At 36.4% G+C, this 25,836-nt stretch overlaps 1 protein-coding gene and 1 non-coding gene across 2 annotated transcripts; both read right to left on the minus strand.

Annotated features, from left to right (window-relative positions):
- Nucleotides 1–1,995: 1,995 nt before the first annotated feature.
- Nucleotides 1,996–11,893, minus strand: LOC104219474 (phospholipase D delta-like). Its single transcript, XM_009770163.2, has 10 exons — nucleotides 10,716–11,893; nucleotides 9,892–10,008; nucleotides 9,469–9,663; nucleotides 6,914–7,216; nucleotides 6,762–6,830; nucleotides 6,500–6,647; nucleotides 5,839–5,987; nucleotides 5,139–5,285; nucleotides 3,689–3,889; nucleotides 1,996–2,596 (listed from the first exon to the last, which is right to left on the minus strand). The coding sequence occupies exons 1-10, from the start codon at nucleotides 11,658–11,660 to the stop codon at nucleotides 2,300–2,302; spliced, it is 2,571 nt and encodes an 856-aa protein (XP_009768465.1). The 5' UTR covers nucleotides 11,661–11,893; the 3' UTR covers nucleotides 1,996–2,299.
- On the minus strand, nucleotides 2,177–2,281 carry LOC138886685 (U6 spliceosomal RNA). Its single transcript, XR_011405728.1, has one exon. It is a non-coding gene; the product is annotated as a U6 spliceosomal RNA (small nuclear RNA).
- Nucleotides 11,894–25,836: the final 13,943 nt, after the last annotated feature.

The following is a 25,836-nucleotide window of genomic DNA, read 5'->3' on the forward strand; positions in this document are numbered from 1 at the left end:
ATAATTAGTAATTATGTTTCATCCAGGGGTAATTCTAATCATCACTCTTTCTGTTTTAGCTTCTTTCACCTTTGTTTCTACTAGACCAGCTAGCTTTATATGTTTTTAGTGACATTTGCCTCCAGCAGAATTCTTGCATAGGATATGCGCATATGCTTTGTTGTGCATTCATCCGCAAAGAGTGGCTTTTCTATGGCACATGCCATTTTACTTAGAGCCTTATTTCCTCAGCAACTCATTGGCAACTTTGGTAGTGTGATCCACGATGGAATTTCAGTCAAGAATTCAGCCGTAAGGTCAAATTCAGGGGACCATTGTTTTAAGATCATTGGTCTACCATTAATCATGTATGGACCTCCATATACAATATCCTTCAAATCATCAAGTGTATAAAATCTAGCAATGTAATACCCTTCCTCATGAAGAACAGATCTGGAGCAGTCACTCAACTCTAATTTTGAGCTATGTATCTTTGCATGAATTTATGACCAGGTGCATCCCCAATTACATAGACAGTTAGGGCACACTGCCACTTCTTAGTTTGATTGTCAATTTCATCCTTATCCAGTTTCACCACAATATTACCATCAATAATCTCTGGGGGGATATAAGAGAGTGCTATACTATTTTTTGAAGATCTATTACCTGCGAACAGATTGACCGACGGTTTTTCCGGTGGTGGTGGCTCTGCATGCACCGGTTGTGTTCTGGTAGCTTCATCCGCTTGTATTGTTCCATTAGTTTTTGGTTCTATCTCTGTAATTTTCCCATTGGCCTCTGTATTTTCCACTACGTTGTTCACTGGCGTGCCGTCACAGGATGACGATGCCACATTCATCTGGATTGCACTTAGGTTTAGCCATTTCGCCGGTCCTATTGGTGTGCTTGAAGACCCCAATTTCTGCAAGTTAGGTTGAAATTGACTGCCAATCGGAGTAGTTATTTGTTGTGTATTACCTTTAGCTGGTGTATCTATTATTACTGTTGCGCTTACTGCTTCTCCGACCATCACGAGTCTCGTTTTGGCCGGACTCGCTTTCTATCCATGGCTAATTCTCAGACGGCGTACGTTAGCATAACATGCGCCGAGAGCCTAGAGAGAGAAAGTTAAAAGTCGGTAATTTTGCTTCCAGTACTAACATCTTCCATGGCATCTTTTGATATTATGGAAGTGCTGAGATGTATGTTTTCTTGATATCAAACTTTCTCCTCGTATAATATTTTTTTAATATTTGCAAAATAATTTATGTGTAGAAATCATTTTCTAGTGTCAAAAACCTTCCTTATAAGCCAACATGCTTGCCTCGGTGTGTGCATTGTAGTAAATTCTTTCCCCTTTTATGTAGAAGCTATATATCCATTGTATCTATAAAGTATCTTTCTTTGTGTGTATTGCACATAGTAGTTTACATAGTGCTGCTTTATCCCAATAGTGAAAGTCAATCATATTCAGGCTTCTAGCTGATCTTGGCATGCATGGCTTAAATCATCTATGCAAGCAATATCCACAAAAAGGTTCTGCAAGCATGCAGTGATAAACTTATGATCTTTTTTGGCAGCAATAACACTTGTCCCCAATAGGTCTGTATTTCAAAGATTTTAACACTTTCTATCAACTGTAGCCTACCACTATATCAGAGGAATTTAGTAGTCCAATATCTGATCCTTGCAATCATTCTCTATCTCTGGCATATGTTGCTGTATTGTCAGCTTCTTAGATGATAATGTTGAAATGCATCTCAGAAAGAATCAAATCGCGGAATTCATGTAACCCCTAAAATTTCTTGAGAAATATGTTGTTGCATTTAGATAGTAAAAGCGTGTGAGCATCATTTGAAAAAGTTGCTTTTGCATATAGTGTGGACAATGTATGTGAACACAAGAAGAGAAAGCAGGAGGACGGACATATAACTTCCTGACTACTATTAGATATGGATCACATGGTTATTATACATAAGACCATAGGAATACTCTTTTATTCAAAACAATACCCTCTTGTAAGTTAAAAAACCAGTACCAATCAGATATCCATTCTTTTTAATAAGTAATAATCCCGGAACGGTTTACATGCATCAAATACTCCTAAATCTACATGTTGATGTACAACATAAAAGATATGAATGAGAATACAATATACCACAGCTATACATGCACCATCTTTACGTTGCCAGAGACTCGAAGCATGACAATTCTTGAATTAATGCTCGTTATCCTTGCATTGGGGGCGTATGCTAATCTTCTTTGTATCATTCCAATTTAATCGTACTTTCTCAAAGAGACTATGAACTTACCTAAAGAATCAGGTGGTCAACACATCTGGGATAGTAGGGGAAGGATTTCCTAATATTTTACCACCAACATCTGGGAAACATTCATAATCAGGTAATGGACAAACTTTGCCATCAGCATCCACTTGTATGGGATACTTCAGAAGATGTCCTTGCAATTCAGTAAAAATTTCAGCTGTATATCTCTTCCAGTTATCTTCAGCAACCTCATTCACCCTTTTTACACATTCAAATGCTTCTGGTTCTTGGAAACTATCTTCTAACATTCCAAGGTGCTCTGCCCACAGAGACATTCTATATCCATAGACCTGGAGATTGAGACAAGATGAAAAAGAAATGATTCACTTAAACATCACCGTTTTGCTCAACTTCTTCCAAAAACTGGATTAATAAATGAAAAATGATTCACTTGAACATCAAAGTTTTTCTCAACTTCTTCTCAAAACTGTGGATGTAGTAAATGAACTTTGAGTTTTCTCATTACTGTAGTATTGCTTTCTTTCTATTTTCAATATATTGACAGATCAATACAAATTGGGCTATTTGAACTAATAGTAATAGCATCTTTCCTTGAGCCGAGGGTCTATTTGAGACAACCTCTCTACCTGCTCAGGATAGGGGTAAGGTCTGCGTACACACGATCCTTCCGAGACCCCCCTACTTGTGGGATTACACTGGGTTTGTGGTTATTATTGTTGTTGAACTAAGAGTCATTTGGGGAAAAAATGAACACAAAAACAGAAGGATGAAAGATAGAAATTTACCATAGCGACTTTATGATAACTGAAAAATTCATTACCCAGGTTTTACTACTGAAGACATAGTATCTTCTTCTGAAATTGCACATGATTTTCCAACTATTATATATCCACTTAAGCAACTTTATAAGCGGTGTTGATATTTAGATTGAATCATAAGTCTCATAATGTATATAGAAAAGGCATGATAAAGTTCGATAAAAGGCTTTTTGTGGAAGACTGTAGGATAATTGTTGAGTTAAGCAACGAAATAAAAGTTACAGCTCAGAGCCAAGAGAAATCACTATAATTCAACCTGTTAATAGAGATAAAGCAACTGAAATGGATTTGAAGATGGAATTTTTACGTAGCAACCGTGTCAATAAAGATCTTTTTTTCTTCGTCTAATCTTCTTCCTTTTCTTAAGAAAAACAGAGTAGTTATTAAATATAAATTGATAGAGGAGGTAGATTTAGCTTTGTGAACACAGACAAAGACACTAATTTCAGATAACATATTAAGATAATTAAACTTAAACTCTTTGGGTCCCTTCCCATGTCAGTAATATCTCATCCAAAGACAACTTTTCTAAGTCTGTTACTTCAAATGATAAATATTTAAAATAAAGATCTTGGCACAGGGAAAATAATCAAACATTCAAACCTGTCCTCGTGGATGCTGTTGTTTCTTTGCCCAAGAGTGATGTGGTTGATAGGCACCCATAGCTATCTCGGTGTCTTTCGATCCGGCTAAAGATCGTTGATTTATGTTGGCAGAACCCAGTATAACATATTCATCATCCACTATCATTCCTTTGGCATGCACGTATATCATGAAACGTTGAAATTTATATGAATCCGAGACCTGGTTGCATGGCAAAGTTTGAAAAACACGCCTTAACAAAATTTTGCCAGCTTCATCAAATCGAGACGCGTCAAAATAATTCATGAAACACGATAACCAAATAGATGTTGCATTTCCCAGATGCTTATTATGTGAAATGGAGGCTGAAGATTTGAAATTGTAAAATTACTAGGCAATTATGACACCGGATTTTGACCATCTTTGAGCTGAAGTGGACTGTGTGAAGGACAACTAAGGAACTACTTCAACACTTGAACAGAAGAGGAGCGAATGCTCTAACTTATAAAATAAGTTCTTCATGGATTCTGTGGGCTATGTAGAGCGAAAAGAACCAAAATTTCAAGGCAAAATTATAACTGTACTAAGTGTCAAATTCAAATGTATCTTTTCGTTAGCTTCTTAATTTAGGATTGCGCAACGATTCATGAAGTTCAGTTCCATACATGAATAGCAAGGAAATTGAGGTTTTGCACGTCACGTTTTGTACAGCTCTCAGCTCCATTTTAGCATTTATTTACTTATTTTTAAGAAATAAAATTCCTCTAGAAGCCCCATGATAGTGAACTTATCTCAAGAAATAGGTCAGAGAGCACCGTTTGGGCCTAATATTCACTGCCCATAACAAAAAGACTAATATCAATGCATGTACGGGAAATATCTAAGTGCAAAATGTTGAAACATACCAGTAACAAAAAGGGACAGAAAAAACAATACTCCTAAGGGTATGGCAAGGGTAGCTCTATCGGAGGAATAGCGGGAAGACTTAGAAGGAGAAGCAAAAGCATGGGAGTATGTACAAGGTACAGCACTTTTTCCAATTGTTCAAAGAGTAGGGAAATTCTTTATTCATTTTAACGATTATGTGACACCTCCATTGAACAACCTTGAAGAGATTGAAACAAGTAAAGCATACTACGGACAGTAGCAGTGACGATAGTGTAGATGATGTATTTTGATTTAAGTGCATGCATTTGGGGAAAACAGAGAGAGCAAGTGGATAGATACATCAGCTAGCAGACAAGGTATATTTATGAGCTATGTTGCTCGGACTCTCCGAAAATGTGGCCGGATACGTATCGGATCCTCCAAAAGTAGTGCACTTTTGAAGGATCCGACACGGGCGAGGCTACATTTTGGAGAGTCCGCGCAACATAGTTTATGAGTGGAGATCACAAACTTGTTAATCTCACAATGACCTTTCACTTAACTGTTAGTGCATGTAGTGTTTATGTGCCCACTTGGACATTACCTTATCAGCATCATTAGCAAATTGACCATTTGCTTCACGATTTCCAAGGCAGTAAAAATTTAAATAATCTAATGGATGTGAGTCTACAAGCTGCATTGACTTGAGCTCCCTTGCAATAACTTGATACATCATCTGCATTGTCTGGCTCTGTTGAAAGCATACACAAATTTCAGTAAAGTGCATCTGATTATTATTCTTAGATTCTTGCATCAGATCACACTTTTATAGCATAAAATACTAAATAATCAAATCTAACATAGAGAAATAAGCACAAGCTTGAGACACCATGAAAATATTTTTGGGATAAGTTAGCGTTCATTATCAAAGTTCTCCTCTCGTTCATTCTGCCAGGTTCCTCAAATACACAAACCATTTTTCCACCAACATCCTTTCTAAAAATCTTATTTCGTTGTGTTTTGTGTCCCTACATATTAAAGAAATAAAATACCAGTTTATGAGGAATGAGAATGTTTATAATAGGAAGTTACTTCCATTCTCGTTTATGTTAATCTACAGAATAACTAATGCAATTATGATAATTCAGATAAAAGTACCATAAGAGCTGGCATCTCTATTATTATTATAGAACTGCCCTTGATGTTTGCTGCTGAAGGTGCCCAGTGTCACATTATTAATGTTATATGAAACTACGTTTATGAAATCCAAAATACAAATCATGATGATTCAGGAAACAGATTACCTGCCAGTATAGAATTTCTTGCCCAGTAACTGATTTGGGATCCCCCTCGGGCCACATGGGCAAAACAACGTATACACAAAACCGTTCTCTGGCTCTAATTTTACTTGCAATTTTCAATGCCAACTCCATGGGTACCAGATGATCAGCTCCTGATCAAAATTGGTAAAGGAACATGAATTGGAATTGGGTAAGGAAGAATAATGAATGCTTCCAGGTGGTTTAAGTAGAACAAAAGCAAGAATTTGTCTGATCTCAAACTACGACTTGATTATCCTAGAAAATTGGCGAGTAAGTTCCATAAAATCTTGCTTTCAGGAAGAAATATAACACTTTCAAGAGTGTGTTTAAAGGAAACACATGAAGACAATAATTAGAGAAGAATTGGAATTTACAGATTTTTACCTTATCAATCTTAAAACCTTTTGCATACTTTTTCTAGGAATTGGATGTGGTAAAATATTGAGCCCGGTAGAGTTTACCTATTAGTCAAATGCATTAAAAATGCAGATGTAAATTTTGGATCATCAATTTCATGAGGAGTTGTGAATATAAAAGCACATTTCTATGTTGAATCATAACTTTTTTTTATTCTTTGGTGATAACATAGTTTCATGTCTTGTATACTTCTATTCGATAATATAGCAAGAAAATATAAATTTACCTGCATCTTTGTAAGACGGCCAAGCATATGATGACCCAAGAAAATACTGATTCTCAATATATATGAAATGTTGAGCAGATCTTATTGCCTGGATGTATGCTGATTCAATGCTTTTGTCTACTACCAGATCTTTTGAGCTGATAAGGTTCTGTCAAAAATATAATGAACAGAAATTGTGAATACTGATAAGTGTTCCATATACAGAACAGCTACTTTCGCGGAACTTTGAAAGGTTATGACAAAAAAGCTATGGTTTCTGTACCTGTGCCTTAGCAACATCAATACTCTTGGGAAAACCTTGCACTGAGCCTGAATCAATGGAACGAAAGATCTGCAGTATAAGATATGAGGAAGAGCGTTAAAAGGGATTCAACAAATTCTGTTGAATATCTCTGCATGACAAGAAAAATCTACCTGCACGTGCCAATTTTCGGGGTGATCTTCCCCAGCTACATATAGTTTTGGATCATCTGCTGGAATCTCAGTCCCTACTTTGAAAACAGCAAAAGCGGGGCTGAGTATCCATGAGATACGCTCAATCTTTAACATTGCATCGTCATTCCAGCGGGACATCGTTTTCTTAAAGAAAGCGAATTCCCTCCACTTTGTTGCTCTCCTCCATCGCTGAGCAAAGTTTATAAGCACATCATATGCAGCAGGTCCATCAATTCTGCAGTGCAAATCATGCCATGGCTCCCTTGGGGCCTTGGTCCCTGGCTAGTAAATGTGGTACAAATAAATTAAAATTATAAAAACATAATCAACAAGAAAGCCATGATCAAAGGAAATAAAGAAATAGAAGGAAAAATTCACTGTATAAAAGACGTATAAAATCACGTAAACATGTGGTTGGAAATAACCATATGATACACTGCAGGGTTTCACCATCTTTGGTTTAAATCAAACATAACAACCCTATTCTAAGTAACTTAGGGGACTTTTTGATAACCTTATTCACGACTGACAATTGAATGCTCAATGTGCTAAATCATAGTCCTTGGACTGTAAATGAATATTACTCAAACATTAAACTTCCATAAAAGTACTTGAGAGATTTAAGTCTAACACACTAGAAAAAGTTCTTATCTCACCATTTATGCATTAAATTAATTTATTTTGCTTATAATTCTTGTTTATTATATTTTCATACCTATTTTAGGACTAAGATTTATTTTCAGTAAAAGTATCATCTGAGAGTAACAAATTTAACATAGTAATCATTGCATGTTTTATATTAGTGGCAGATGACAAATACTATACAACAAACAGTATAATGTACAAGTTCCAAATTAGTTTGCATCATCATCGAAGCGAATAAATCATAACGATATTAAAATAACAAGATAGGAAAGTACAAGCTTTTACCGGAATATTCAAATTTGGATGGTTGTTTCCGATTGTATCGTATCGTATTGTTACTTTAAATACAATGTTTATTTTGATTGTTACTTAAATTTTATTGTATCGTATCGTTAAATCCGTCGTTATGTAACGATGAAATGTGCCACTTTATGTAACGACCGATTTGTGTGATTGTGTCGTTTTCTTGTGTTTTCTCTCAATCTCACCCTTCATTATTATTAAATAGTTTTATTTTATCATTTACCCTACCTTTTTATATAGCGTATCATAATTTTTCTTTATAATATTGCAAGTTTATTCATCATATTACTGGTGCATGATACCATGAAACGACGGCAAAATGATACAATCCATCCAAACATTGTATTCATCAAACGATACAGTACAGTACAGTACAATACGATACGATACATTATGAAACGATATGTAACAACCATCCAAATAAGCTGTGTGTAAGTTCAGATTTGAGTTTTTATCCTTTGTTGGCAAGCCACCTAGTCTCTATTAGCATTAGCATCTTTTTTCTTTCCCTTCGTCAAAGTGTGACCACTTTCCCATAAACAGATGGCAAAACAAATGCAAGAGACTGACAGCTAAAAAGGTTGGGAAAACGGTATCTTGTAGGTAAAATCTTCATTTATCAGAAAAAGTTAAGGTCTCCAAATAGTTCAGACACTTCAAATAATAAGCAGAGAGAGACATTATTCTTGTGGTATTTCAGAATAAAATTAAATTAGAGATTTGTTTTCAAACTGACCCTGTTTCCTACATAAAGAACCATGATCATACCAGAATGCTTAAATCTACATACATATATAGAAATTATATCTGAAATCTTCACCCAAACGAATGATAAGTAACTAAAAGGATGCCCAATAGAATAGTTGTTTCAGGCATAAAAAATAGCTCCTAATGCTTTACTAGAACTTAATTTTTCTAACTACATTTCCCCACTTGGCATCTGAAATAAACAAACACTTTTAGATTGCTAGTCCTGTTGGTAAACAGAGTTAAAGCTAGTGAAATTCACAGGCAGGAACCTCTTCATGTGTCAACTCCAGCAAGGAAACAGACTCTAAACTTTGGGAACGGAAGCAAATTTAATTTAAGCAACATGCCGAGCTTAGCAAACTCTTGAGCAAAACTTTTACAGCAGTTACAGAAGTTAGGCTTCAGAACTTGAATACTTTGAACTACAGGTTGCCCTTTGTTTGTTGACATTTTTAGTCATGTGGCAATAACAACTGCTAAAATATCCACAAGCAGATTTTCTAAAAGCATTAACAGATGGGTTAAACTTCATATGCTGGAAACAGACTTTTCGATATTTATAAGGTATATAGCTTCCCCAACTTGCTTGGTAGTGAGGCGTAGTAGTAGTTGTTGTTGTATAAGGTATATAAACTAACACAACCATCAAAATCATTCTTTTCACATGATTTGGTCTGTATTAGTTATCATACTCAATCTGCTGCAATAGCCCGTGTAGTCCAACTAGCATAAAGTATACTAGACTTTTCCCCAACTAACCAATAAGAACCACACCAAATGATAGTTTACAGGTATTAAAATTATCAAAAAAATATTTGGAACAACAAACTACTCACAGGAAATTGAGGCTGATGAAAATCATCTTTGAAAACAGTATCAAGATCACGGAATAAGCGATGTTCAGGCGTATCATAGCGACCATCACAGAGATCAAGACCTCCTAAGAAGGCTGTAATTTTTCTATTATTGCCAGGAGCCTGTGTATCTACAAGAATGCACTTCTGGTGATGCGTGAACATGGTTCCAACAACCTGGAAGCAACAATTAAATGTGCAAACCATCAACGAAGGGGAGATAAAGGCCAAAAAGTGAGGAAGTGGTTTTAAATCAAAGCAAAAACAGATTTCTAATAGGGAATATTCATGCTATCAATTACATTTGATATGCACAGCAACTAAGATAATCTTTTCCTGCTAAACCTTTTGACCTCTTCTTTCCTTTCTCCAGCAAACTGATGAGAACACTTATAAGAGAGTTACCTGTTGCTTCATAATGCTGAGCTTACTACTAGCATAACGTGGTGACAGAACACAAATCACAGAGGAATGCTTAAAGAACTTCTTGGTCTCCTCATCGTGAGTTCCCATTACTCCTGCCTGCAACCAATGCCATCTCAAATTATTGTAAGGGGGGGTTTAAAACAAGAAGTACAACTGATGGCATGCACCATCTTAGGAAAAAAAACAACTGCGCCTCAGTCCCAAGGGGTCAGCATGCACCATCTTAGAAAGTAAAGACAAAAACAATTGGTTAAACGAACGAAAGAGATTATAACAGATGTAGTTCAGTTCATATCTAAAATTGCGTAGAAAGATTTCTGTTCACAAATTGGGAATAACTATGTCCTTATATTAGCTGGAACCTTTTTCCAAAAACTGAACATGCATGACTTGAGGCTAGACAAGGCTAAGTTGCATTCAAAATGCCTATGAGTGGTATGCAAAAAACATAGTCAAATTAAAGTTTTTAAGCAAAGATATACGAAGATTTCGAAATAAAATAACAGCAACTAGCAAAACTTAAATAAGACTACTAGCATGGTCAGTTGAGTTTAAGCAAGGAATGAAGAATATTAGTAGTAGCAAATAAAATAACAGCAACTAGCAAAAGTCAAGCTAGATTATAATTGCCAAGAAAGACATGAAAAGAAAAGATAGTCACGTGCAACCACTATCTTAACACCTTCTTTAATAAACAAGAACATAATAAAGTACGCATTAATGCCACATTAGAATATACTTTATCAAAAGAAACCACATTATAATTTAACGAAGGAATCAGAATAGTATTCAACAGTACATACCGTGTTAATAAAGAACTTATCGTGCGAAGTTTTATCATCCCAAACTAACAGCAGAACTCTTACACCTTCTTGAGACTTGTATTTAAGCAATTCACCAAGCGTCAGATCACCGCCACGTGGCAATGGCCTTGTGGGTTCTCTAATTAACTTAATCTTATGATAAACAGACCAACCAACAATGTAAATCAAGTGATGAGCCTCAGAAATTGCATAGCATATATCTTCCCAACATTTGTTGTGCTCAAAATTTGTTCCTTTTTCCAATTTAATATCTGGGAACTTCACATTATTGCTTACGTGTGCATCTTGGTATAGTTTTACTGAACTTCCTTTTCTTAATGGAAAATAAGTATTTCTCACACCTAAATGCTGAGGATCAGAAGCAATGCCGCGTGTGTATAATGAGTTTGTATCATAAGGGAAAAATTTCATTTGGACCTTAAGGGCTGAATTGGGCTTTGGAGGTTTACCGGAAGGCCCAATAATGGGAAACCAACCGGAGATGACGTCACCGGTGGCGATACTCTCCGCCGGAATTTTAACTTTACCCATAATTTCGGCCCCGAACAAGTCATCATCCTTGACCCGAAACTCCAAGAAGGCCATAGGATGGGCCAATGGGATCCGAAAATGCTCGTCCCAAACCGGATACTGAGAGTTGGGTATGATCCGAGTACGGGCTAGAGCGGTTTGTGGAGCTGAAACGGTGACGTATGGGTCACTCGTGATGATTTTCCGGTGCTGATTTTTCTTATCCGGTTGTGACGTACGGTCGCCGTCGTCTCCGCCGTCGACGGTGGAATCAGGTGGTTTACGGCAGATGCCACCGAGAGTGAAGCAGCGGCGAAGACGGGCAGAAGTAATGTCCATGTTGGGTAAATGACGGGCTTGGATAATGTGGAGTTCCAAATCTCCATGTAATATGAGCTTTTTAGGTTCGGACATTATACTCTAGATTATATATGTGCAATAGAATTTGCTAATCCGTTGGGATAGCAGAATACAATTTATAGCATGAAGATCAAGGTCATGTTAGTATAGTAGGAGTGAAAAGATGGGGAGAAGAAAGAGATATTCTTAGAATTTGGTTTTGTGGACAAGTATGGGATAATGGCACGTTTGGTAAAGTGATATATAGTGACTGTTTGCTGAGATTTTACGTCTCCGATCGAGCTGCCATGCACGGAGGGTTGGTCTTGCGTATTTGTACTCTAAACACTGTTTTAAACATGTATCCTAATGTGATGAACAAACTAACATGACGACTAGGGGAGACAAACGGGCGGGTCGGGTCGGTTGACACGGATAAAAAATGAGTTATTCGACAGATAATATGGATATAATATGGATATCCATATTATCAATTACTTCTTGAATATGATCACGTTAGAATTCCTAGTCTCTCAAACTTGAGGAACCCCCAATTTGAAACTTTACAAAATACTCCCCGATTCACAATAAGTGACCAATTTGCTTTGGACACACACATTAATGAAATACTAAATTTTAGACGAAATAGTTAGTGTGACTAAACTACCCTTCATTAAATGTTGCAACATAGTTATAATAGCACTTACTTCTATTCTCAAATATGAGTTGTAAATGACTTTTTAGGGATATGAATATAAGGATAATCTTGAAAAAAAAATTAAATTTTTTCTTGATTATATAAATTGACACTTATTTTGGACCAAAATAAAAAGGCAAATTGGTCACTTATTGTGGACCAGATGAAGTATACAAATTAAACACATTAGTTATTCATTGGTTATCCATTTGGTTAGCCATTTTCTAAGTGGATAAGATGTTTCTATCCATATCCAACCTATTTTTGAAAAGTTCATTATTCAACCTATTTTTAATGGATAATATGGACATATAATAGTTTTCTTTTAACCATTTTTCCACCTCTAATGATGAGTCTGATGGGAAAAAAACATGTACATATATTGATATATTATTATCGTGATGAAAACAAGTTTCCTCCTACATTATCCCACAATACATCATACTTAGCTGTTAATTATGTATAATTTGGATTGAGACATGTTTAGGAATACTTGGAAGTAAAAACCTGCACCAGTACGTAATAGAGTACATATTCATAATTTAAGTTATAAGTGAATACATAATTGATGATACCAAGACAGATTCATAATTTAAGTTAGTGAAATACTACATAATACCATCATCAATTATGAAGTTAATTACTTCAAGTTATGGTAGGTGAACTTCATTTGACGACGAAAAATCTATAAAAGATTAAATTCAAACCAAGAAAGTGAATGTGTAGACATCCCTTCAATTCTAGCAAAGGTTCACGTGATTGGGTGACTAGGCGAGAAATTAAAGGTGTATGAAAGGTAAATAATTACCCACATTTACATCAAACTATATTAATTCACGATATTTAATTAATTTAATTAGATGAGAATGCATATAATTTACCATGGTTAAATGTTTGAAGTCCATATACAAGACACATATCATGTATTTATTGATTTGGTGTAAACAGGGGCGGATTTACACCGCTTCATCGTAAATTTTGTTAAATATATAATACAAATAAATCATTTAATAAAATAGTTAAAATGATATAGCTTTTCCCGAATTCCATCCTGGCTCGCTGGTTAAGCAACTGACGTTTTCAGCGGAGGTTGGCAGTTCGAAGTCTTGCATCGTTTTATCTGTGAGTAAATCTTTTTAGTACTAAATCCTTACTGATGATTTGCCGATGAACTTCTTTCAAAGGAAAATTAAACCACATTCATTTTTGTATAGAAAAAGGACAATAAACAGTATAACGCTTACCGGAGTTCAGTTATTTCAAACCATAATTTTAAAAATATTATTTATTGCATTTTACTGAAAGACTTGGTTGTTGCTTGGTTTTATTTTGTAAGTTGTTCTGGTGCTTTTATTTGTATGGGTTGAATTTGATGGGATTATTTGGAGGTTATCTTATTGATGTTTTTGTTGTTTAGCCTAATTTCAATGAACAAAGTTTCTCTAGTGCACTGAGCTTTCTAAACCAAGTTCAATGTCTCAAAGTTCATCTAACTTAAGGAAAGGGCCAATGAGTCGGAATAACATCCACAAATATGTCGAGGAGAGTCGTAACGTACTTTTTTTTTTAATAATATGATGCCGCTAATTTATTTGCTCTTTATTTCTTTTTTACATATCGACGCCGATTACGAAAAATTCTGTGTACGCCCCTGGGTGTAAACACCCGGTGCGAGTAAATTTTTACCGTGTATGAAATGTAGCAACATGCCAGTGAATACAACGTTAGTAGTGAATAGTTGCTGGTCCTCTTTCAGTTACAATGAAACATTTCTTACGATTTCAACGTGGTAATTCTTTACCGAACCCATAACCTACACACTAGCTCCACCCATATTCATAGCCCTAAAAGGAGGGGGGAGGAACAACTTGCCTCATCTTATAGGTAGATGATGAAAACGATTTGGATCACTAAACTATTTCAGGAAAAAAAAATTGGATCGAGGTTGCAGCCATCCTTCACTTACGTGCACAAAGTTTAAATCGTACTATAGATTATTGTGACGACCCTAGTTCTTCCTCCGTGAACCTATCGTGATGACACCTAGTCTCTACGACTAGGGAAGTCTAACTTTACAGAAAAAGGAACAAAAAACATAAAAGCTATCAACTAAGAGTAAATTTTAAACAAGGAAATGTGATGTCGATTGGCATATACAATAATCATTTCCGAACAGTATACTTAACTCTCCCAAAACTCGGAATGTCATAAGTCACAATCTAAAGAAAAGACACAGTACTCTTATACTCAAGAGTCTAATACAAGAAGAAAATAACAAAAAGTCTTTAACTTGAGGAAGAGTAGAGAGGGACTCCTAGGTCTGCGGATACGGTAGATATACCTCAAAGTCTCTACAGTCGTCTCGCCTCACTTGTAATGCAACTGATGTGAGGTATCTAGATCTGCACACGAAAAACATGTGCATGAAAGGGCATGAGTCAACGGTACCCAGTAAGTGTCAAGCTTAATCTCGGTCGAGTAGTGACGAGATCAGGTCAAGGCCCTACTGGTATATATATATAACAAAATAATTCAGAATGAAATATCGCAGTAAAGATAAATACTAAAATTTAACGAGAATGAAATCATAGAAAAATAACAGCTCAGTACACAGAGATAACAACAGGAGATCTCCCGGGATACCGTCCCGTATTCCCAAACGTAAATGTTTAGGAGATCCCCGGGATACCGTCCCGTAGTCCCAAACGTAAATGTGTAGCGGGATCTCCCAGAATACCGTTCCGTAGTTCCAAAGTAAATATACAGTACAAGGGGATCTCCCAGGATACCGCCCCGTAGTCCAAAACATAAACGTGCAGGGGGATCTCCCGGAATACCGTTCCATAGTCCCAAAGTAAATATGCAACTCAATCAACATAAACAATAGTTTCAACAAGGAATTCTACGGTTTAGACTAAGTTCATATCAAAGAAGACAAGTAATTTTCACTAAACATGCTACACAAAGTTTAGAGAGGCAGTTAAGGCACGTAGGCATGCTTTCCTGAGCTAAACAGGATAGTTACATATACTGGTGTTGCTCAATTAAAGGAAAAATAGATATTTGCTGAATAAAAACGGGTTTTTTCAACAAATAGCCCATGTATGCACTCGTCACCTCGCGTACACGGCGCTCATATATCAAACAGTACCAAATCCTAAGGGGAGTTTCCTCATAAAAGGTTAGGCAAGCCACTTACCTCGAACCAAGCTCAAATCAATCCGAAATCATGCACTTGCCACGAGTATCCAACTCCGAGTGGCTCAAGTCTAATCAAATCAATTACATAAAGTAAATATAGCTACAAGCAACTAACATAGCTAATGAAATCAAAGGTAAGGCAAGAAAATAGAGAAACCTCCAAAAATTCTACCCGGAACCACATCTCGAAATCGGGTAAAAGTCACAAATTATGAACATTCATTCACTCACGAGTTCACTCGTTCAAAAATCATCCAAATCTGACGCATAAATCCCACTCAAATCTTAGATTTTTGGTTGGGGAACTTTTCCCCAATTTTCCAACTTTCTCACGCCAATTCCTTAATTTAATGAAAAAAATAACTATGGATTAATGAAATATGATCAAAATAGGATTAGAAATTGTTACCCAATGATTTTCTCTGAAAAGCTCTCGAAAAATCGACTTCCATCGAGCTCCAAATCGAATTTGTTATATGAATTTCAAACCCTCGAAAATTCTCTTTTCTGCCCTGCGATTTCCATTTCTGCGATCCTAGGACCGCATCTGCCGTCCCGCACCTACAGAATTGCCATCACAGGTGCGGCTTTTCACTTAATGCACCTCGGCCGCTTCTGTGATCATGAGGTTGCACCTGCGTATGCGCACCTACGGATCCCCATCCGCTTCTGCGATTCAAGACTGCTTCTGTGTTCCTTCACTCGCACTTGCGGGCTCCGCAGATGCGGAACTCCCCTCGCACTTGCGACCCTAGACCTTCTCACAAAATCCGCTTCTGTGCTTTGTCATCCGCATATACGGCCCCGCACCTGCGGTTCCCTACCACAGGTGCAAAAACACAAGAACCAGCACACCAAAAAATCCTCTAAGTCCAAGTGTTCACCCATTGAGCATCCAAAACACACCCGAGGCCCCCGGGACCTCAACCAAATATATCAACCAATCCTAAAATACCTTACAAACTTAGTCAAGCCCTCAAATCACATCAAACAATATTAAAACACAATTCATCCTCCAATCCAAACCTAACGAACTTGAAACTTTAAAATTCTACAACCGATGCCGAAACCAACAAAACAACATCCCATTGACCCCAAATTTTACACACAAGTCATATTTAACACTACAGACATACTCTAACTTTCGGAATCGGATTCTGACCCCAATATCAAAAATCCCACTAGCGGCCTGAAACTCCAAAAATTCAACTTTCGCCATTTCAAGTCTAAATGAGCTACATACCTCCAAAACACAATCCGAACACGCCCCTAAGCCCAAAATCACCCAACAGAGCTAACAAGATCTGTAACGATCTGACCAGTCATTTTGAGCTCTAGCACGTTGTTCGATAATTTGAGGCCATGATCAGCTTCACTTCATTTATTATGACTTGTACGCATGGTCAGAATTGAATTCCAGGAAGTTCAGAGTTGATTTGAAAAGAGAATTCTCATTTCGGAAGCTTTAAGTTGAAAGAATCGACTAAGATTGGATTTTTGAGTAAACGACCTCGGAATCGAGATTTGGAGGTTCCAGCAAGTTCGTATGGTAATTTTTGACTTGGGTGTATGTCCGAATCGGTTTTTGGATGGCCCGGGAGCGTTTCGGCGCCTATTGTGAAAGTTAGCATTTTTGGAAGAATTTCATAAGTTTGGGTTAAAGTGACTTTCAGTGTTATCAATGTCCGTTTGGGATTCCGAGTCTGGGAATAGCTTCGTATGGTGATTCTGGTATTGGGAGCATGATCGGAAGTGAATTCGGAGGCCCGTATGTCATTTTGGAGTCATTTGGCTAAAGATAGAAATTTGAAGGTTTTGAGAAGTTTGACCGGAAATGGACTTTTTGATATCGGGTTTGAATCCGATTCCGGAAGTTGAAGTAGGTCCGTAATGTCAAATATGACTTGTGTGCAAAATGTGAGGTCAATCGGACGTAGTTTGGGATTATCGAATTTTGTAGTTTCAAGTTCCTAAAGTTTGGATTGAAGGGTGATTCGTGATTTTAGCATGGTTTTGATGTGATTTGAAGGTTCTACTAAGTTCGTATAGTATTTTAGGATTAGTTGGTATGTTTGGTTGAGGTCCCGAGGCCTCGGGTGTGTTTCAGATGCTCAATGGGTCATTTTTGGGCTGAGAGAAGTGGCAGATTTTGCTGGTTTTTCTGTTGCAGATATTTGTTCTTCGCGTCCGTGAAGTGGAGCTCGCGTTCGCGAAGAGGAGCTGGGTCAGGAAGAGGAATTTTTCTTCGCGTTCTCGAAGGGGGAGCTCGAGTTCACGAAGGTTAGCTAGTGGAAACATCGCGAACGCGAGGAACTGAGCGTGTTCGCGAAGAGGAAAATATAGAACAACTGGGACCTAGGAAATTACCCTTCGCGTTCGCGAATAGGGGGTCGTGTTTGTGAAGGTCCTAGCAGCTAAAACTATGCGTTCGCAAGACGGGTCTCGCGTTTGCAAAAGGGAATTGTTGGAAAATATTTTTGGCCTTCGTGAACACGAGGGCAGTGCCGCGCTCGCGAAGAAGGGCGGACCTGGGCTGGGCAGAATGTATTAAAAGCGGGGTTTGAGTTCATTTCACCCATTTTCACTTTGGTTAGGCGATTTTAGAGCCTTTGAAGAGGGGGATTTCATCATCAAACAACAGGTAAGTTAATTCCACCCCTTGTAAGTCAAATACATGGATTTTATAAGGTTTTAAATATGAAAATCAGTAGAATTTGTGGGTTTTTAGTAGAAGAACTAGAAAATGATATTTTTGGATTTTTACCACGAATTTGGGCATGAAATTGAGAGCAAATTATATATTTGAGTTCGTGAGGTTATGGGTGAAGTTTATCTTCGAAATTTTTTGGAATCCGGGCCCGGGGGCAATTTTGTTAACTTTTCGAGCAGAGTTGAGAATTTATATAAATTGAATTGCTATGAGTATTAGGGTATATTTTCATTGGTTTGCCCATTATTTGGCTAGTTTTGGAGCGTTGGGGCATCGATTTGACTCGTCGGAAGGGCTTGGAAGCCGGTTTTGGAACTTTAGAGCAAGGTGAGTCTCCTTTCTAACCTTGTAAGAGGGAATTGTCCGTATAGGATAATTAATTGGATATGTGCTTCTATTTGTGGGGGCTATGTACGCACGAGGTGATGAGAGTCCGTGCGTAGCTACTATTATGCTTAAGTCCGGTAATCTAGGACCCAAAAGCATTTTACTTGTAATATTTGCAATCTTGGTGACAATTTAAAATGCTTAAAACATATCGAACGTATAAATGAATTTCTAAATGACTAGACATCGTTTCTTGATTTTTAAAAGGGAAATTGCCTTTTCTTGAATAATTGCTCCTTGATGAATTCTTAATGACTGTTTGAATGTGTTTTATCTATTGTGGAACGGGCCGAACGCCTCGGTAGGTTAAATAGATGCATCTGTCACACCTCCTTTTTCCGCCCCCGCAAGGGGTAAAGGAGTTTTTCCAATTAAAGGACAATCGAAACGGGATTTGTTTATTTGTTTCAGAGTCGCCACTTGGCAGATTTAGAGTGTCCCAAGTCACCAATTTAATCCTGAATCGAGGAAAAGAATGACTCTGTATTACAGTCTGCGAACCAGAAATCCGGATAAGGAATTCTGTTAACCCAGGAGAAGGTGTTAGGCATTCCCGAGTTCCGTGGTTCTAGCACGGTCGCTCAACTATCATATTCGGCTTGTTTATCTGATTTTATACAATTATGCGCTCATGTGCAAGTTTTAACTCTTTACCGCTTTTATTATTATATTTTAAAAGATTGTGAACATCGTTTAAAAATATGTCTTTGGATTGCGTCACATGAAATGCACCCGCAATCCGGAACACATTTTTATTCAATGTTTTGGGATTTGGATTTGGGTCGCATGAAATGCACACCCGAGTTTAAGAAGGTAAGATTATTAAAATGCGCGCCTAAAGCAATTAGCATATTTATTATTTTTGGGTAAGGTCGTGGAGTTCGCTAAACGGCCGATCCCGAGTTCTAAGTAATTAACACATACATTTTGTGAGGGCCCCGCAATCTGTGCGTTTTATTTGGCGAGGCTCGTCTCATTTTTTATTTAAAAGGATAAACCTATAGTGACTACATTTTTTCTATTAAGTTCGGCTCTAAAATAAAAGAAAATCCTTCAATTAATTACATGCTAAAAAATACGTAACTTATTAGTTATTAGTTTACGGCTAATGCAAATGGAAAATTGCAATCGAGTTTGTACAAAGAGAGATTGCTTTCGTTCTATATTCTATTATTTAATAACACTAGAACATGAGATTGACACACAATAATATCAAAACAAATTAACTATTCTTTGATTAATTTAAACTAACATTATTAGATGAAGGAGTTATTATACATATGTGACCCCATTACTTATTAATCAATCAACTACATTTTTATACAAAGAAAGAAAAATTCTATTCAAACACAAATCTAAACAGGAGGAATTCAACAGGAACAAAGCCTGGTTAATACTTCATTTCGCCTCAAGCCGAGAATGTACAAATGTGTACCTGGAAATGGCAGAAGAAAAGAAGCAGGAGTCAGCAGCAGTAATAACACAACAACGCAACAGCAACCCAACAGTAGCAATTCGAACCAGATTCAAGGCCCAAAAAACTTTGAAGAAAACCCAAACAAACTCAATAGAACAAACCCAAAAGTTTGTAAAGAAAAACTAAACAGCAACAACCCATGCGTGTATTAAACCTGAAACTAAACTCGTTTCTCACTTTGTTTTTGTTTTCTCTTTTTAAACTCTACCACACTCTCTTCAGATTTTCAGAATGTATTCCTCTCTCAAAAATGTTCTCCCCAAAAATCCTCTAAGTTCTTCCAAGTCTAAGTCCTTTTTTTTTTGTGAAATGTAGGAGAGGGAGATAGGGGTGTTGGGTATTTGGGTTATGGACTGGGTCGACCCAGTTTGAAGTGGATCGGGTCATGGGGAAGGTTGGGTATATTTTGGGCATGTGGCTTGAAATTGAAGAAGAGGCCCAATTCCGATTTTCTTTATATTTTTGCTCTCTTTTCTTCTTTTATTTTTCTAAAACTAAATTCTAAAAATCCTTAAATTATCATATAGAACTAAATTAATTTATAAAAGCGCAAATTAACTCCCAATAACAATTAACACACAATTAAGTAATAATTAAGCATAAAATTGTACAATTGGACATTAAATGCTAAAAATGCAAAAGATGCCTATTTTTGTAATTTTTATTTTTGTAAAAAAAACTTAATTACTAACAATTGTAAACTTAAATCCTAAACGCAAATGCGACGTATTTTTTATATTTTTTATTAATTTATAAAATAAACATGCGATGGCAAATGCAAACAATACAAGTAACACAAAAATTCTCAAAATTGCACACCAAGGAAAATCGTTTTATTTTGAATTTTTTGGGAGTAATTCTTTCATAGGGCAAAAATCACGTGCTTACAGCTGCCCCTCTTTGCCCGAAGACACGAAGGGTTTTCGTGCAAAGATAAAGTGAGCGATTTTTGCCCATCCGAGTACTCCGTGTGAAGCATTTTTTGAAAAAGATTTAACCGAACCTTTGCTTCAAAGGTTTCCTACATATCCCTGGCTAGAAGGGAATCAGGTTAATGTAGTTCGGAAAGTTTTTGGTAGCTGGGACTACCATGGGACTGCAATGTTACTGCTGTTGCATGCAATGTTACTGCAATGTTACTGCAATTGGAAAGCTGATGGCATATTTTGAAGTCATTTCTCACTTGTTCTGACCAAACAGACTCTACTGGGGAATTTTTCTATGAAAGGAGAAAGATAAACAAAACGAAAAGGGACCGAATAAAAAACAAAGGAAAAAGATGACTCTTTAACAAGAGAAACTATAAATAAAAGCCTATCAAACGCAAATACCGACTCTAATAATCATGACATGCACATGTGGCATATCCTCTGCCGTCAACCGTCTTTCAAGATCTTCACTTGGCGATTCTCCATTTGATTCTCAATCTTATTCGACTTGTAGTGCCCGAAGGGTTTTTACTATCAAGCCTCTCTCATTTTGGTTTTTCTCTCAGCTTTCATCGCCTTATGGTGTCCGTAAAGATTTTCACCGATAAGACTTTCTCATTTGTATCACTTTCCAGCTGGGGATTTGGAGTGTTGCCGGTATGATTCTCTCTACTGGGGATTAGAGTCCTTTCTGCTGTGGAACAGAGTGTTATGTTCACCGGTAAGACTCTCATTTGTCTGACTTGGCATCTTTTGAAGACTGATCAGAAGGTCTTTCTTTGGACCGTAATGTGGGGTTTTGGATAGGCTAGAAAGAAAGGGTTTTAAAGGCTAAAAAACAAATCAATTTGGGGTTCAAAATTACAACTTTCGGAACCATATTTGTTTACAACAAGCGCAACCCTTGCCCCAGTTTCTTGCTTGGGATTATTATTATTATTTCTTTTTTTAAAATTTTTTGTTACACTATGACCGAGTCGTGAGGTGCTTACGTATCCTCTTTGAGGAATCAAGTCAAACGTAGTTCCTAATTCCTCTTTTTTTTTCATTTACCTATTATTTTCTTTTCTTTTCTTTCTTTTCATCATTTCTCCTTTCTCTTTTGTCGTTTTGTTGTTTTCTTTTCTTTCTTTTTTTTTCTTTTTTTTTTCTTTTTTTTTCTTTACCTGTCATGCTTGTGTTTTCTAGTCGTTGCTACTGATTCCGAACGAGGGGTACGAAAGAAAGATAAATAAGGCTCAAAAGGGGTAACGAAGGATAAAGTGTTTAGGTAGCAGAACAAAATGTCTTCGTCATTCCAGTCTTCAAAACATGCCAAGTGCAAACAACACAATTAAACAAAGATTTGTAGCCTCTTCTAATGGTGCTGGACTTGACAATTATATTCACACATTTGCTTTTTCATTTGTCATTTCTAAAGCACCGTTGTGCGACACTCTCACTCTCATTATCATGAACGACCCTCATGCCAATTTGGCGAATCTTGCTTTTAATGGTTTTCTTTGTGTTTTACTTGCCCTAGTTCCACATGACTTGAGCTCCGAATAATCTCAAACCGTCCTTATTTTCTTTAAATGTTCTGATCACCTTTCCGGGGTTTTATGATTAACTTTTAAGATTAGGCCCAAACTGTGTGCGCATGTCATGTCACTAGAATCGGCGCTGAATAAAAATGATAAAAGGACTAAACAAAAAGATGACTAGAAATAATAAAAGACCGGATTTGCTTTAGACTAATGGTGAAATGGTTTGAATAACAAAACAAACAAAACAAACCAGAATAAAATCCTAAAACAAACCTGGACAAAACTACACAAACCGCTATGACAAAAAATGGAAAGATAAGAGGATTTGACACAAGACAACATCTGTATTACAATCATAAGAATAATCCGGACAACAGAAATGACAACAAAATAAGCCACCAAAAGCTTCTCTCTTGCTAACCAAGGAACGGAGCGTCCTCTCACTTTATCAAAACTGGCATTTTAGCCACTGATCCTCGCATTAGTATTGCCAAGACCATTACCAACTTCAATATCATCAACCTTAGTCAACAAGTTCCCAATAGGACTCGAGTGCTTCTGTCATCAGGCCTGATCCCCGCAAAGTGTGCTTCTGGATCTTGTATTTCCGGCTTACCACAAACCAACCACCTTAACCTTCTTTGTGATTCAAAACAAAACATGTTAGAATGGACTCAGTCGGTCCTCAATATTAACAACATCTTTTTTCCCTTCTTTTTTTTTCTTTTTCTTTTTTTTTCGATTTTTTTTCTTTTTTTTTGTTGTGGTCGAATCTTATGGAGATTGCCTACGTATCATGACCCAGCATGAATCAGACCTTGCGTAGTTCGGACAAAATGAAAGGTAACAACAATGAAACATTTTTTTTCTTTATCAATTTTCATAATAAAACAAACTGGGTTTCAAAGGTTTAAAGATGACCTACAAACTCGAAAATCAAACAACCCACATATTCTAATCAAAAGATTTACAAACTCAAAAACAAAAGGCCAGCTCCCTTTCTCCGTGTGACAAATGCAACCAAACGGTTATTTTGCAAATGTGGCCCCTTCCAAATTTCACATGAATTTTGAGGCCGGGGAGGATTATTTTATGTCACTTTACAAACTTGTCCATTCTTTTACGAAAATAGCCTTTCGACAACTGAAAGATACTCTAAGGCTATTTCGGCAAGAACGGTTTAAGACGCGGCCGAAGCTGGCTCGGCTTATTTTTGACTAAAAATCCAAACGGTATTCACCTGACCGCTGACTCGGGGACGAAGATTTTTAAGGCTGTGTGGGTCAACTGTACCAAAATCCTAAAAAAATGACCCAAGGTGGCTGTTTATACAAAGTCAGCCCTCCGGCGTCCCTTTCGGGAACATTCGGCTATTTTTGACAAAAACAGCATCACCCGACTTATTTATGACTCTTTTTATCGTTTTTCAAAATAGAAAACTCAATATTGCAAACACGGCCTTTCAACGCCTCGGGGACGAAGATTTTTAAGGCTGTGTGGGTCAACTGGACCAAATCTTAAACATGACCCAAAAGGTGGCTGTTTATGCAAAGTCAGCCTTCCGGCGTCCCTTTCGGGAACATTCAGCTATGTCTTGACAAAACAGCGTCACCCACTTCTTTATGATGAAATTAAAATTTGATATATATATATATATATATATATATATATATATATATATATATATATATATTTGCTATTTTTTGCAAAAGGGGAGGTGGGACATCACCCGACTTATTTATGACATGTTTTTTTTGTTTATTTATTTGTTTTTGGCTATTTTAGCAAAAGGGGAGGTTGGACCCGATGAAGGTTGCCTACGTATCTCACATCCGGTGAGAATCAAACCCGCGTAGTTCGGGATATCATGAATAAAGTAAATAAACTAACTTTTATTTATTTTTTTATTTTTTTATTTTTATTTATTTTTTGAAGGAAAAACTTATAAAGAAGAAAGGGAGCATTTTTTCAAAGAAGGATTTCTAAAGAAATTATTTTTTGAATTTTGAAAGAGAAACTTCTAAAGAAGAAAGAAAATATTTTTGGAATTTTACTTTCAATGAAAGAAATGCTTCTAAAAAATATTTTTGAATTTTGACTTTTCTTTTCAATTTTGAAAAAAGAATGAAAATATTTTCGGATTTTTTGGAAGAAATTAAAAGAAAATATTTTATTTATTTTTATTTTTTTTAAAAACAATTAAAAAGACTTTCTAAAGACATCAATAATGGAAAATATTTTTGGATTTTTTCTTGAAAATTGGGGGTCTAAAAAAAACTTTTCTAGAAAGGAAATAAAAAAAATACTTTTTGGATTTATATATAATATATATATATATATATATATATATATATTGCAACAAATAATAAAACCACGTTCAATGCAAGACTCTTTTTATTTTCATTTTTGGCATTTTTATAAACAAATAAATAAATAAAAACATTTTAAAAATAAGACTCGTTTTTTATTTTCATTTTTCATGGCAAGACAAACTATTTTTCTTTTTCTTCTTTTTTTTCATTTTGAAAACAAGACAAAGTGAAGATTTTTTTTTTCGTTTCAACAAAATGACTCACCTATTCTTCAACCTAAAAATAAGAGACTCTTTTCTATTTTTTTCTTTTGCTTTTTTTTTTGAGTGAAACAAACTATATAAAAAAAATGTTTTTTTTCATTTTTTCCAAAGTTTCGGCAGAATTTCGCCAGTATTTGGACATTGTTATTTTTTCAAAACAGAAGAGTAACCCTATACACTGCTATTTTCCTTTCTTTCTCTTTTTTTTTAAATTTTTTTTTCCAATATTCAAAAACCGGTCATCATGCAAGCCCAAAGCAAATAAATGCACAAGCAGTGAGTAGGATGCATCAAGATGGTCTTTTCTATTTCGGGTTGCTATTCCTAGACGGACTCAACCCCTGTGTTGAGTCCCCTAAGTCAAAAATGCACATGATGCAGATAAGCGTTCCTACTAGGGATCCGGCATGAAGTTGAGTTATTCTAGGTTCAGAACCTGGGTGTTTGTTCTAGACCTGGCTTACCCGAGCGGACAGCTCGAGCCGAGGGGGGGCAGCGTACCGGGAATACAGAAGCTTCACCGGCTTAGCAACTTGTCCGAACCTCGTTCTAAATTGGGATTTGACACTATACAGAAAAGAAGTCGTACGAAGTACACCCTTCTTCATGATTCAGAAGACTCAGAGAGGATATGGGTTTCGGCACAGTTTATATACAGTTCACAAAATATCAAAGCGGTAAAAGCAGTTAGTTAACGCATTAAGCAGAGATCATGTAACAAAATCAGATAAAACTAAACATAACAATTT

The sequence above is a fragment of the Nicotiana sylvestris genome, chromosome 2, assembly GCF_000393655.2.
Source record: "Nicotiana sylvestris chromosome 2, ASM39365v2, whole genome shotgun sequence".
Lineage (NCBI taxonomy): Eukaryota > Viridiplantae > Streptophyta > Magnoliopsida > Solanales > Solanaceae > Nicotiana > Nicotiana sylvestris.

What these genes read in the sequence shown, in the direction of transcription:
- LOC104219474 (XM_009770163.2), bottom strand. Translation starts at nt 11,660, where the DNA reads ATGTCCGAACCTAAAAAGCTCATATTACATGGAGATTTGGAACTCCAC. An exon ending in TTCATCAGCCTCAATTTCCT is followed by an intron (nt 7,217 to 9,468) that starts GTGAGTAGTTTG and finishes CACATTTACTAG; the next exon opens with CCAGGGACCAAGGCCCCAAG. An exon ending in AAGAAATTCTATACTGGCAG is followed by an intron (nt 5,286 to 5,838) that starts GTAATCTGTTTC and finishes TGCTTTCAACAG; the next exon opens with AGCCAGACAATGCAGATGAT.